The sequence below is a fragment of the Salvelinus fontinalis genome, unplaced genomic scaffold (genome assembly GCF_029448725.1).
Source record: "Salvelinus fontinalis isolate EN_2023a unplaced genomic scaffold, ASM2944872v1 scaffold_1341, whole genome shotgun sequence".
Taxonomy (NCBI): Eukaryota; Metazoa; Chordata; class Actinopteri; order Salmoniformes; family Salmonidae; genus Salvelinus; species Salvelinus fontinalis.
In genome coordinates, this window is record NW_026601550.1 from 29,837 (window position 1) to 45,309 (window position 15,473).

The following is a 15,473-nucleotide window of genomic DNA, read 5'->3' on the forward strand; positions in this document are numbered from 1 at the left end:
TGGAATGATAGATTTGCAGTGGAAGAATGTGCAAAGAAGAAATAAAAAATAATGGGGTGCAAAGGAGCAAAATAAAGAAATAAATACAGTAGGGAAAGAGGTAGTTGTTTGGGCTAAATTATAGATGGGCTATGTACAGGTGCAGTAATCTGTGAGCTGCTCTGACAGCTGGTGCTTAAAGCTAGTGAGGGAGATAAGTGTTTTTATATAGACCCGAGTGGTGCAGCAGTCTAAGGTACTGCATCACAGTGTTAGAGGTGTCACTATAGACCCGAGTGGTGCAGCAGTCTAAGGTACTGTATCACAGTGTTAGAGGTGTCACTATAGACCCGAGTGGTGCAGCGATCTAAGGTACTGCATCGCAGTGTTAGAGGCGTCACTATAGACCCGAGTGGTGCAGCGGTCTAAGGTACTGCATGGCAGTGCTAGAGGCGTCACTAGAGGCGTCACCCGGGTTCGATCCCGGGCTTTACCACAACCTGCCGTGATCGGGAGTTCCATAGGGCGGCACACAATTGGCCAAGCGTCGCCCGGTATTTCCTCCTACACATTGGTGCAGCTGGCTTCCGGGTTAAGCGGGCGGGTGTTAAGAAGCGCGGTTTGACGGGTCATGTTTCAGAGGACGCATGACTCGACCTTCGCCTCCTGAGCCCATTGGGGAGTTGCAGCGATGAGACAAGATCGAAATTGGGGAGAAAAAACGGGGGTAAAATGATAAAAAATGTTTAAAAAATGACAACAAAGGTTGCATCCCAACGTGGCAATAAACAGTAGACAAAGTGACCATGTCAGGACAAAATGAACTCAAACGTTTTACCATTTTACCCACCCTCATCGTGATTGGTTATTCCCCACCATTTACAACAACAACACTGAGCACCATCACTATCTTTCCTTCGTGCATCTCCTGCATGTTTACATATCTGGCATTACTCATCTCATATGTATATACTGTATTCTATCCTATTCTACTGTATCTGTCTATGCCGCTCTGACATTGCTTGTCCATATATTTATATATGAGTCACTGGCTTACTGGTGCTCTTCCATGCCGTCCCTAGTAGGGGTGAGTCACTTGAGTGGGTTGAGTCACTGACGTGGTCTTCCTGTCTGGGTTAGCGCCCCCCCCCCCCCCCCCCCCCCCCCCCCCCCCCCCCTTGGGTTGTGCCATGGCGGAGATCTTTGTGGGCTATACTCGGCCTTGTCCCAGGATGGTAAGTTGGTGGTTGAAGATATCCCTCTAGTGGTGTGGGGGCTGTGCTTTGGCAAAGTGGGTGGGGTTATATCCTGCCTGTTTGGCCCTGTCTGGGGGTATCATCGGATGGGGCCACAGTGTCTCCTGAACCCTCTTGTCTCAGCCTCTAGTATTTATGCTGCAGTAGTTTGTGTCAGGGGGCTAGGGTCAGTCTGTTATATCTGGACTATTTCTCCTGTCTTATCCGGTGTCCTGTGTCAATTTAAGTATGCTCTCTCTAATTCTCTCTTTCTTTCTCTCTCTCGGAGAACCTGAGCCCTAGGACCATGCCTCAGGACTACCTGGCATGATGACTCCTTGCAGTCCCCTGGCCGTGCTGCTGCTCCAGTTTCAACTGTTCTGCCTGCGGCTATGGAAACCTGACCTGTTCACCGGACGTGCTACCTGTCCCAGACCAGCGGTTTTCAACTCTCTAGAGACAGCAGGAGCATTTACTCCTGAGGTGCTGACCTGTTGCACCCTCAACAACTACTGTGATTATTATTAATGACCATGCTGGTCATTTATGAACATCTTGGTCATGTTCTGTTATAATCTCCACCCGGCACAGCCAGAAGAGGACTGGCCACCCCTCATAGCCTGGTTCCTCTCTAGGTTTCTTCCTAGTTTTGGCCTTTCTAGGGAGTTTTTCCAAGCCACCGTGCTTCTACACCTGCATTGCTTGCTGTTTGGGTTTTAGTCTGGGTTTCTATACAGGACTTTGAGATATCAGCTGATGTAAGAAGGGCTATATAAATATAAATACATTTGATTTGATTTATTCTTATTCCATTACTTAGATTTGTGTGTATTAGGTATTTGTGGTGACATTGGTAGATATTACTGCACTGTTGGAGTTAGTGCAGTAATATCTAACTAAATGCTTGTGTTCATAGCTCCAACAGAGTAGTAATATCTAACTAAATGCTTGTGTTTCTGTTGGAGCTAGGAACACAAGCATTTAGTTAGATATTACTGCACTGTTGGAGCTAGAAACACAAGCATTTAGTTAGATGTTACTGCACTGTTGGAGCTAGAAACACAAGCATTTGGTTAGATATTACTGCACTGTTGGAGCTAGGAACACAAGCATTTGGTTAGATATTACTGCACTGTTGGAGCTAGAAACACAAGCATTTAACTACACCCGCAATAACATACATATGTGACAAATAACATTTAAATTATTATGAAGGTCACTTGTGTAAAATGTACTTTTCCTAACTCATCTTTTGACATTGCTTATGCATATTCGGTGGCCTGACTGCGTCCAGACTATGTCAAAGGTCCATCCTGGTAGATCTGAACCTAATGCAGCTTGGAGTGATCAGATGACAGAAGTCATATTTAGGTGCCAGGTGTAATTGAGGCCATAGATGCTCCATATCATTTACTGTGTTTGAGTGTTTTATATAATATGACTAAATGGGTTTCTTTCTGTGTTACAGGGGCAGTCAAGAAATGGAACGGCAAGGCCACAGAACATGACATAAGCAGAGCTGTGGGAGACCACCTCAAGCCCCTGGTATAGCCGGGGGTGGTGTTTACCACTCCACCACGCCTTCAGCAGGCTTGACAAGTGGGATTGAGACTGATTTTCATACCAAGATGGACCAAGAGTCTGTTGATTGGTCGGTCATTGGGTTAATTTGTTTTGCAATATGTTCAAATCAAATCAAGCTTAATATATACAGCACATTTCAGACATGGATGCAACACAATGGCTTCACAGGAAAAAACAATGAAAATAAAGAGATATTTAGTACAAACTTAAGAGAAAAAAACAGAAGAAAAACTGAATGACTAATGAGCATTGTAAAGAAATGCCATTGTTTAAAATATTAACAATATGATGCTATATCTAACCCAAAATATAACTTGTTTTTTTAGGAGGGGCTCTGAAAGACACTATGGAGGTGTCCAATGAAAATTGACTAGTAACAACAACTGGGACAAAAAAGACACCCACCATGAGACTCACTAAATCTGCCCAAGAAGAGGCAAACAAAAGAAAAACCCACAACAAACTTAAAGACAGGAAGCAAACCAAAAAGGTGGAGCAACTAAAGGTGTTGACTCTCCACATCTATCAAGACAACTGAAGCACTGGGTCAGACACTCTTAAATAGAACCTGGACCAGCTCAGGTGAAACACCTTCCCACTAACGAGATGGACAAGCCAAAGCCTGTAACACCTTCCCCCTTTTAGACAACAAATACATCCTATATTTTTGTTGGACATGTTTGCTTGATTACTCACCCCCAACAGAAAACTTCCATTTCACATAATCAACTACAATGCTTCTACAATATAAACATGGTGGCCTGCTGGAGGTCATTTTGCAGGGCTCTGGCAGTGCTCCTCCTTGCACAAAGGCGGAGGTAGTGGTCCTGCTGCTGGGTTGTTGCCCTCCTACGGCCTCCTCCACGTCTCCTGATGTACTGGCCTGTCTCCTGGTAGCGCCTCCATGCTCTGGACACTACGCTGACAGACACAGCAAACCTTCTTGCCACAGCTCGCATTGATGTGCCATCCTGGATGAGCTGCAATACCTGAGCCACTTGTGTGGGTTGTAGACTCCGTCTCATACTACCACTAGAGTGAAAGCACCGCCAGCATTCAAAAGTGACCAAAACATCAGCCAGGAAGCATAGGAACTGAGAAGTGGTCTGTGGTCACCACCTGCAGAATCACTCCTTTATTGGGGGTGTCTTGCTAATTGCCTATAATTTCCACCTTTTGTCTATTCCATTTGCACAACAGCATGTGAAATTTATTGTCAATCAGTGTTGCTTCCTAAGTGGACAGTTTGATTTCACAGAAGTGTGATTGACTTGGAGTTACATTGTGTTGTTTAAGTGTTCCCTTTATTTTTTTGAGCAGTGTATAAGGCTTCTCTCCTGTGTGTGTTCTCTGGTGTGAAGTCAGCTGGCTAGATGTAGGAAAACTCTTCTCACATTGATCACAGCTATAAGGTTTCTCTCCTGTGTGTGTTCTCTGGTGTGAAGTCAGCTGGCTAGATGTAGTAAAACTCATCCCACATTGATCACAGATATAAGGCTTCTCTCCTGTGTGTATTCTCTGGTGTGAAGTCAGAGAGCTAGATGTAGTAAAACTCTTCCCACATTGATTACAGCTATAAGATTTCTCTCCTGTGTGTGTTCTCTGGTGTATTTTAAGTTCTGATGAAGATGTGCAACCTTTCCCACAGTCAGAGCAGCAATGAGATTTCTTCCATGTGGGTCTCCACTGGTGTTTCTTGAGGTGTTTCGACGTGGAGAGACTCTTCTCTGCCTCGTCAGCATCATGAGGTAGTTGAGGCTCCCCAGAGGATCCACGATAGTCACGTCTCTTTCCTGTGTGAACAACAAGTCAGACAGGTGGTTTAAGGCCCACAACAGCAGAAATCCACTGTAAAATGTGATGTGTAGCCATGATGTTGTACAAACAATGACGTCTGTAATGAATGTTCATTATTTGACATTTGTCTTAAGATTGTCAAGTGAACAACAATAGTCATATAACGTGTAAGGTAACTTATTTGAAAAGTCATTACTTCATTACATTGCTCAACATTTGTCATAATTATTTAAAGCAGTTCATTTGTATCCGCTCTCTCGTTGGACTTCGGCTGCATATTTTCCACCATTTTCTTCAAATCTGAAAACGTTGAAGCCACGCTCATTTTCTGAAGAATTGCTTTATGTGCCCAAAAGTACTGCGTGTTTACATCATATTTTGGCGAATTTAGTACGACATCCGGGAACTTTTGGCATACTAACTATATCATACTATGACCAATAAGCAGACTATATACTCTATTAACATCACAAATAGTGCAGTTAGTATGAGTATTCTAACACAGCTCAGGACTCTGGGCAGCCATTTTGTTTGTTTAAAAACTAGGTTGCCCCTTTAAAAAAAGCCACACAACAATCAATCAACCAATCTGCAGTTCAACCCATAACAAAGCTGTAATTCCACCACTGTTTTGGTAATAAGATGATGGGGCTGGAGAAATGTAACTGGTCTCAAATTCATAGACAGACCTATGGATGAAAGGACTGACCATCCATGATATCAACATTATAGTTTTAACCATGTTGAGGCTATACAGTGTTGATTTACATTGTTTCTAAACATTGGAGTACATTATTTTTATTTTGGGTTCTGGTGGGGCAAACAGTTGAACTAAGCTCATGAGGCATGTGTTATATTCTTCAAGAATCAATGGCTATAAATATATAATATATATATATACACATACATACATATAGATATATATAAATACATTTAAAAGTCAAAATATGGATGTAGCAATTGCAGATTTCCGCTTTAACACCACACATCAGTTCAACAACAACAGAGTTTGTGCTTCTGTTAAGACAGTACTTACGTTCATCGTCAGTCTCTTCTTTCACTGAAACTTCGTCATCCTCTTTCACTCTGAACGCGTCTTCCTCTTCTTTAACTGAAACGGCTTTCTCTTCTTCTTTCACGGTAACAGCCTCACTCTCTACTTGTTTTTGTATTGTAATAGGCTCCTTTTCCTCCTCCTCTTTCGCGACAGCTTCTTTCTCCATCCAGCAGACCTCCTCTTCTTCAGCAGGAACGGGGTTAAGTTTGAGACTGGAGCTATGAGGCATGTTCTGAAGTCGCTAAGCGGTATAATTCAAAGCAGTGTCACTTTATCAGCAGCACGTGATCAATGACGTCTGAAGAATAATTTCGTCGAACACCTGATTGGTTTGGTATTGGGCTCGTTCGACATTGCAGCCGACATTGCAGGTGGCTGCTGACTGACTAATTTACAAATCACCTTACATCATAAATAACTACTCATTATTATTTATAAATCAGTCAGCCAGTCACCGTTTACCCACAACGCAGCATGGATTTGATGCTCTCGAACACGGCCAGTGGTTTAATATATGACATCATGGCTTCGCTGCTACGGCGTGTGACTTCATCTATAAAATGTGGCTGTTCTAAATTCTGTGTCGCTCAAAGCCTTGAGTAATGAACCTATTTTTTGACACAATTGGCTGTAAAGCATCAATGCTTCAGGAAGCTATATTTCCCCATCACTACTTTTCAGCATGTTTTCTGTGAATTAGACTATGGGAGTTTTGTAACTTTTTCTCCGGTAGTTGGTCTCGCTGACCATAACCGTGCTGGTTGGCTACGCTGGTTAGGCTAATAGCTAGATGGCTAAATAGCTAATGTTTGCTGGCTGGCTAAGATAACTGCATATAGCTAATGTTAGCTGGCTGGCTAAGATAACTGCATATAGCTAACATTCTTTGATATTTGGTTAGATGGCGTTATGTATTTCCAAAACGTTGGTCATGAGTTCAAATGATTGGTTTAATTTGAAGTTCTACATTTGAAGTTATTTCTGTTGGAGTATACATAATAGGGAATAGGCTGGTCCTCCATATTACATCACACCTGACTTTGGCATTCTTCTGAATTCTGATTGGTTTAATGTAATAACTCCAAAAATAAAACAGTGAGGTGTAACTTTGCAATGGGACTTAAAACATATTTTGGGAAAAATATTTCATTTGATCGTTTATAAACTTTACCATAACTTAACTATTTTATTACTCTCTGTCACTCACTTTCAATTTTTAGATAATAAAGCATTTGACCTTTCCACTGCGTTAACAATGGAGGATTGGTTGATTTCCAGTTGAAGTATTTAAGATGATTGATGAGAAAAGTATCGTCCAACCATCCGGTAACTTGTTTCATGCGCATCAAAGGTGAGGGTGAATTTCAGAAGTTCACTGCTTGTATTGATGAAGGAGTGGAATCGATGAAGTTCCTCTGCTGTCCCCTGGAATAGAAGGAACACGTCATCAATGAAGACTTTTACCGAGCCTGATGAGCTGCTAGAATGGATTGTTAGGGCTGACAATCACATTCTTCTCTAACAACCCCACATACAGATTGGCAGAATTAGATGCTATTTGTTAAACTACAAGGACCATAATGACCACCTACTTGTCTTGTCTGTGTTTCTTTTACACCTGCTACGTAAAAGAGACCGAAGAATGTGTAACAGTATAGCTTCCATCCCTCTCCTCGCCCCTACCTGGGCTCGAACCAGGGACTCTGCACACATCAACAACTGCCTCCCACGAAACATCGTTACCATCGCTATTAGTGCGCACCCCGCTAACTAGCTAGCCATTTCACATCGGTTACAATAGCACAATGGTCAATGCTATCTGGGATTCTTGGGACATCCCTACCCTGAACCCTAACCTTAACCCCTAACTTAACCATTTTAAATGCCAACTTCAATGGGCTAGGGACGTCCCAAGGATGTATCTCTACCTGAAAATACATGATCTAAGTGATTGATAGTTGGTATTCAGCAGTCATAAAGCCTTATTTACTTTAATGAACTACTAAAATAGTGATTTTGTCCGACAGCAGCTCTACACTTTATTGACGGACTGATCCATTCATCCTTCCATCCCTCCTCAGCCTTCCTCTCCTCTGAAGACCCAGTGAGGGTGGAGCTCAGTCAGAGAGCTGTTGAGGGACTGGTTAGGAAGAACACTTCTACAGCCAGAGAGGTGAGAGGTCACACATGGTTTAGATGGTAAATATTTATGTCCCCTTAGCGGTTAATCACATTAGCAAAAGGGAATATGTTCCATCTATGTTTATTTACATTAGTGCAAGTTCTCCACTGATATTGGTGTAATTTCTCACCCCTTTTGGCTATAGGAAAGTTAATTTCCCCTCAGACACACACATTTGTTCTTTGATATTATGAAAGTATTTTATGTCAAATGTACTTTTCCCCACTCATTCACCCCATCTCTTTACATTGTTGATGCATATTCAGTGGCCTGACTGCATCCAGACTATGTCAAGGCCCATCCTGGTAGATCTGAACCGAATGCAGCTTGGAGTAATCAGATGACAGAAGTCACATTTAGATGCCAGGTGTAACTGAGGCCATAGATGTTCCAAATACATTACTTTTAATGTTTTGTATAATATTACGAAATGTGTTTATTTCTGTGTTACAGGGGCAGTCAAGAAATGGAACAGCAAGGCCACAGAACATGACATAAGCAGATCTGTGGGAGATCACCTCAAGCCCCTGGTAAAGCCGGGGGTGGTGTTTATCACTCAACCACGCCTTCAGCAGGCTGGAAATGTGGGATTGATCCATTTGTTTGTTTCAGTTTTCAGTAGTTGAATCCTTTAACGTTTTGTTGATTTCAAAATGTTTCATTTTCAATATATGAAATGAATTGGTTGAAAAGTGATACTAAACGTACATACCATGAACTATTTTGACATAGTGGAAGATATACTGAATTCATACTAAGACAGACCAAGATTTGTGTTGCTTTTTCACATATTTTGTTCATTTGTTTAGCAAGAGTCTGATTGGTCAGTCATTGGGTTAATTTGTTTTGCAATATGTTCAAATCAAATCAAGCTTTGTTTAGACAGCACATTTCAGACATGGATGCAACACAATGGCTTCACAGGAAAAAACAATGAAAATAAACAATATTTACCACAACAAACATAAGAGGATAAAAAAGATTAACAACTGAAAGACTACTGAACATTCAAAGGAAATGCCATTGATTAAAATACTAAGAATTGAAACATCCAACCCAAAATATTAACTTGTTTTACTACATTGTTTGTTGTTACGTTCCCCAGCAAGAAAAACATAAGAGGGAACTAACAAAGAGTCACTGACAACAACCAAACAGGTGTGGTTTTAGGAAGGGTTCTGAAAGACACATTGGAGGTTGTCCACTGAAAGATGACTAGCAACAACAACTGGGACCTAAAAGACACCCACCATGAGACCCACTAAATATGCCTAAGAAGAGGAAAACAAAACAACTAACGAGATGGACAAGCCAGCACAGGTGTAACACATACTGACTAACGAGGTGACACTTATCAGTGCGCCCTACGTGCTAACGAGCTATACGTGCTAAAGTCCAACCTCAAAACATAAATGGAAAAACCAAAGACTAACTAACACCTTAAGAGTTTGCTCACCAACAACAGAAAACAACTTCCATTTCACATTATAATCAACTACAATGCTTCACCGTCACCAATATAAACATGGTGTCTGTCTACTGGCAAACAACAATTAAAAACAATATCTATTTTTTATTATTTTTTATTATTCCCACAAAGATTTTTCTTTCTATAGCTTCTAGAACCCACTAGCTTCTAGAACTCTCCTCTTTCTAAAACTCACTAGCTTCTAGAACTCTCGTCTTCTATAAACTCACCTGCTTCTAGAACTCACGTCTTCCTAAAACCCACTAGCTTCTAGAACTCTTGTCCCCTTGGAACGAGCCCAAACAAAACTCATCTCCAATATGGAAAAACGTGCAGTAAAAATAAACTGTGATCCATGGCAATGAATTGGCTAAACGCAAAATACAAAACATTTTGACTGCCCCCCTTGAGACAATCAGCAACCAGGTTGTTCTCACCACGGACATGTCTGATTTCAAGAGGAAACTCCTGCAATATCCCTAGAAACTTTCCACCTCACTGTAGAGCAGGGGTGTCAAACATACGGCCCGCGGGCCGGAACCGGCCCCCAAGGAGGTTCGATCAGGCCCGCAGGATAATTTGAAAGTGGAAAAAATGCATAAAAGACATGGAATTAATATTTTTAATTTGCTGCAATTCATGGATTATCCGCTAAGGGGCGCACTCTTTCCATCAGAGTAGAAGACAAGCCGCATCACTGAGACAGACTGAAAACAGCAGACGGTATCAATGCGCCATCTGCTGCTTGTTACGACGTTGTTAATACCTTAGTCTCTACCTCTCCGCCACACCCTCATTAGCCAAAATGTCGTTATCCAAACGGAGAAAAGTAGATAAGGAGTGTAGAATTTTCAAAGAAAAATGGACCACGTCCTATTTATTTACAGAGATGCACGGAAAACCTTCGTGCTTGGTGTGTTTGCAACAAGTTTCGGTATTGAAGGAATATAATATTCGACGCCACTACGAGACTCATCACAGCGAAAAATATGACGGCTTGCAAGGACAACTGAGAAGAGATAAGATTAACGAATTGCTGGCGGGTCTGAGGAAACAGCAGTCAACTTTCATCCAGAGCCGAGAAGTCAGTGAAGCAGCGGTAAAAGCCAGCTACCGAATTGCTAGCGAAATAGCATTAGCATCGAAGCCGTATTCCGACGGTGACTTTGTTAAACGATGCATGATGAAGGCGGCTGAACTTGTATGTCCCGAGAAGCGACAAGCTTTTGCCAATATTAGCCTGACGAGGAATACTATTTCGGAACTATCAGCAGATTTAGACAGTCAATTGAAACAGAGAGTCAAGTCATGTATTGCATTTTCCGTGGCAATTGACGAGAGCACTGACATCACAGACGTGGCCCAACTGGCCATATTTATTCGAGGAGTTGATGAGACATTGACTGTTACTGAAGAGTTTCTTGAGTTGGTGCCAATGATGGACACCACAACAGCCGAGGACATTTTCGGCTCTGTCGTTGCTGCATTGGACAGAGTTGGAGTGGACTGGTCCCGCGCTGTCAGCCTGGCTACAGACGGCGCGCCATCCATGGTCGGAAAGAAAGCAGGTGTCGCGACAAAGTTCAAAGACAAAGTACAAGCCCTTAATGGAGGAGATCGTTTCTGGACATTTCACTGTATTTTGCACCAGGAGGCATTGTGTTGCAAGTCGCTGAAAATGGACCACGTCATGGAGGTGGTTGTTCGCACTGTAAATTTCATCCGGTCCAGAGGTCTGAACCATCGTCAGTTTGACAAACTTCTCAGCGACAGCAACATTACCCACAGCCCACAGCCTGAGGCATTTCTTTGATCTACGAGAGGAAATCGGACACTTGTACAGGCCAAAAGATGCCAAGTTTCAGGAACAAATACAAGTCCAGACTAGACTAACACCTTTAAAATGCTGCCTTAGATACTGTTTGCATTGAAAGAATACAGCTCTGTGAAGATGAATCCTTACTGTGGTGATTTAAAAAATGTGCACTTTAATGTTAGTCAGCAGCTTCAAAACCATCGTCAGTTTGACAAACTTCTCAGCGACAGCAACATTACCCACAGCCTGCCATACCACACTGAAGTGAGATGGTTAAGCCGAGGCGCTGTGCTGAGGCATTTCTTTGATCTACGAGAGGAAATCGGACAGTTCATGGAGAAAAAAGGAAAACCGGTGTTGGAATTACAATCTCAGGAATGGCTACGGGACCTTGCATTCTTGGTTGATATTACTGAACACTTGAACAATCTGAACAAAATGTTGCAAGGCCGCAAAAAAGTTGTCACACAGTTTTCTGACAACATACATGCATTTAAGTTGAAGCTGACTTTGTGGGAGATGCAACTGGCAAATGGCAACCCTGCTCATTTCCCCTGTCTGAGAGATGTGTGTGTGACCAGACCTGATGCGGACATGAAACGGTACAAAGACAAAATTGCAGGACTACTGCGGGAGTTTGAGAAACGTTTTCAGGTATTTGGTGAACTTGAGACAGAATTTTCAGTTTTTCGCTCACCTTTCACAGTTAAAGCTTCTGATCTGCCGGTCGAAATTCAGCTAGAGATAATTGATTTGCAGTGTGATGCAGATTTGAAGGGCAAATTTGCCTCTGTAGGTCTGGACAGATTTTATCAGTATCTACTACCAGGGTACCCCAAATTAACAGCCCTGGCTGCTAAAATTTTGTGCATGTTTGGGACAACCTACCTTTGTGAACAAATTTTCTCAGTGATGAATATCAATAAAACAAAAATGCGTTCAAGGCTCACAAACAAGCACTTAAATGACATTCTGAAAGTGACAGCTAGTCAGGACATGACACCTGGTGTTGATGCACTTGTACAGGCCAAAAGATGCCAAGTTTCAGGAACAAATACAAGTCCAGACTAGACTAACACCTTTAAAATGCTGCCTTAGATACTGTTTGCATTGAAAGAATACAGCTCTGTGAAGATGAATCCTTACTGTGGTGATTTAAAAAATGTGCACTTTAATGTTAGTCAGCAGCTTCAAAACAAAAGTTGTGTGATGGAATTCTACTGTTCATACAACTCCATAAATTTTCAGTATGTATTGTATGTGTATGTATGTTTCATGTATGAAGTTTACAGATTTACAGGACAGGCGAACACTTTCTTCATTACACATTTAAAATCACTCTCCTTAGTTTGTAAGGTGTACGCAGGGATTACATTTAGATTTTATATGCGTATGTGTAAGTGGTTTAAAAATTCCTTTCTTTAAAAGTCTCATTTAATCTTAAAGTGCATTACTATATTTTTCAGTACCAATTAAAGTTTTGTGCCTTTGTACAATCAGTGGGATCAGTTGCAATGCATATTTGTGAATGATAAAAGTAAATTGCACATTTGTCTAAGGAAATATGAGGTGTTTCATGAAATGTTTTGTAAAAGGATAGTTCATTAAATTTCAATATTTTCCTAATGTTCTTGTGCTTCTTTACACCAAAACAAAGGAAAGACATGATATTTTGGTTATTTATAGCAGAGTATGGTATAATTTTAATGGTCCGGCCCACTTGACATCTCCCTAGGCCGTATGTGGCCCACGATGCGAAATGAGTTTGACACCCCTGCTGTAGAGCTTCTCTCTCTTTTCAGGGTTCACTAGATAGGCATGTTGTTGGATCAGGGCCCAGTCCCCAATGTCATGCTCTAGTACATTTGGTTTGGCACATCTGAGAATGAACCCTGCTATTCTAAAAGAAGGGCAACAATGTCAATATAATTGTACCCAAAAAAAACATCAGTTGGTTGCATGAATAAATTCCATTACTAAATGTTACATGAAATGTAAATGTGAAATATTTGATTGCATAGTCATATTTTCAACGTCTTTTCAATGACATTTTGCTACGTGGGATAGCCTCAATGTCAAAACACAGTTTTAATGTGTCCAAATCAATAACCAATATGCAGAAACAGTTTGTGATATATTGAAAACCTAAACATAAAATGTGCTATATACACAAACTGCCACAATAATCACAGTACTTATATTTATTTAAACAAGCTCCTTATAAACTGCACAAGCACCAGAAACGCTGTTGTTTTGACAAGTAGCAATAAATCACTGATATCAATTAGGGGGGAAATCAGGTTGTACGTGATGTTGAAACTAACACAACAAAAAAAACACATGTAAATGGGAGATATCTTTAACCTCACTGGTTAGAGGACAACCTGCAGAAGACAGTCAGCAACATTTTGGAGTGATGCATTTAAATTTAGGTGTCGCTAAACAAAGGAACACAACACTTATTTGAAAACAATTGTGCCGAGAGGAGGGAGATGAGGTTGCACGTCCTGTTAAAACTAACAGCTCAAAAACCACACTGAATCTGGGAATAATGTGTACATCACTGTTTAGAGGACAATTTGTAGAAAACAGATCTCTAAATTTAAGTGTTGCATTTTGATTCAAGTGGGTCACCAACATGGTAAGTGTAACACAGCTCTTTTTGTGTTAGTCACTTTCTGATAAATCTCATAAATAGTACTCTTCCAATTGATAGCCTGGATTTTCCCCCTGAGGCTAATATCCATATCATGTTGAAATCAATAGAACAGGGGACAAACGTTTAGGGTTCTACATTGTGACATCATTAAAATACTCCTACTTCAATGTTAAAACATTCTACATTGTGACATTAATTAATTGATTCATTCATTGATTCATTCGGTGACATTATTTCATTGATATTATGAAACAACTCCTTCATGTATTTTCTGATGTTTGATCAGAGATCTTTTATCAGAGTATCTCCTGTCACACAAATCACAGCTATGAGGTTTCTCTCCTGTGTGTGTTCTCTGGTGTACTTTTAGATTGCCAGATTGAACAAAACTCTTCCCACATTGATCACAGCTATAACGTTTCTCCCCTCTGTGTGTTATCTGGTGTGAAGTCAGCTGGCCAGATGTAGCAAAACACTTCCCACATTGATCACAGCTATACGGTTTCTCTCCCGTGTGTGTTCTCCGGTGTGATATAATGCCGCTTAGCTGAGTAAAACTCTTCCCACATTGATCACAGGTAAACGGTCTCTCTCCTGTGTGTGTTCTCTGGTGTCTAGTCAGAATGCTGGATGTATTAAAACTCTTCCCACATTGAGTACAGCTATAAAGTTTCTCTCCTGTGTGTGTTCTCTGGTGTGACATCAGGCTGCTTAGGCTAATAAAACTCTTCTCACATTCATGACAGCTATATGGTTTATCTCTTGTGTGTGTTCTCTGGTGTGATGTCAGGCTGCTTAGGTGAGTAAAACTCTTCCAACATTCATTACAGCTATACGGTTTCTCTCCTGAGTGTGTTCTCTGGTGTGATATCAGGTTGCTTAGCTGAGTAAAACTCTTACCGCATTGAGTACAGCTAAAAGGTTTCTCTCCTGTGTGTGTTCTCTGGTGCCTCTTCAGATAGCTAGATGTAAAACAACTCTTCCCACACCGAGTACAACTATACGGTTTCTCTCCTGTGTGTGTTCTTTGGTGTACAATAAGATGGCTAGATGTATAAAAACTCTTCCCACATTCATCACAGCTATACGGTTTCTCTCGTTTCTCTCCTGTGTGTGTTCTCTGGTGTGATATCAGGGTGCTTAGCCGAGTAAAACTCTTCCCACATATACCACAGCTACAGATGTAAGATGTCTTTCCTGTGTGTGTTCTCTGGTGTGATATCAGGCTGGTTGAATGAGTAAAACTCTTCCCACATTGAGTACAGCTATAAGGTTTCTCCACTGTGTGGATTCTCTGATGAATTTTAATGCCTGCTGAGGAGGTGAATCTCTTCCCACCGTCAGAGCAGCAGCGAGGTTTCTTCCCTGTGGATCTCTGCAGGTGTTTCTTGAGGTGTTCTGATGTGGAGAGACTCTTCTCTGCCTTGTCAGCATCATGAGGTTGTTGAGGCTCCCCAGAAGACCCACGGTAGTCCCGTCTCTCTCCTGTGTGAACAACAAAGTCAGACAGATGGTTAAAGGCCCACAACAGCGGAAATCCACTGTAAAAAGTGATGCCAACAGCGTAGCCATGAAGTTGTACAACAATTGACGTCTGTAATGAATGTAATGATTATTTGACATTTGTCTTAAAATGAGCAAGAATAGTCATATTTTGTCTTGTTTTCACATTAGTAGTAACATCTAAGCTTGTAGA

The 15,473-nt window shown here is 41.4% G+C and overlaps 1 protein-coding gene across 1 annotated transcript; it reads right to left on the reverse strand.

Annotated features, from left to right (window-relative positions):
* Positions 1-12,833: 12,833 nt before the first annotated feature.
* On the reverse strand, positions 12,834-15,236 carry LOC129849039 (zinc finger protein 135-like; the record flags this gene model as incomplete). Its single annotated transcript, XM_055916103.1, is given in 1 exon segment — positions 12,834-15,236. A coding segment is annotated over 1 exon segment (1,215 nt), but the record flags the coding sequence as incomplete, so codon positions are not given.
* Positions 15,237-15,473: the final 237 nt, after the last annotated feature.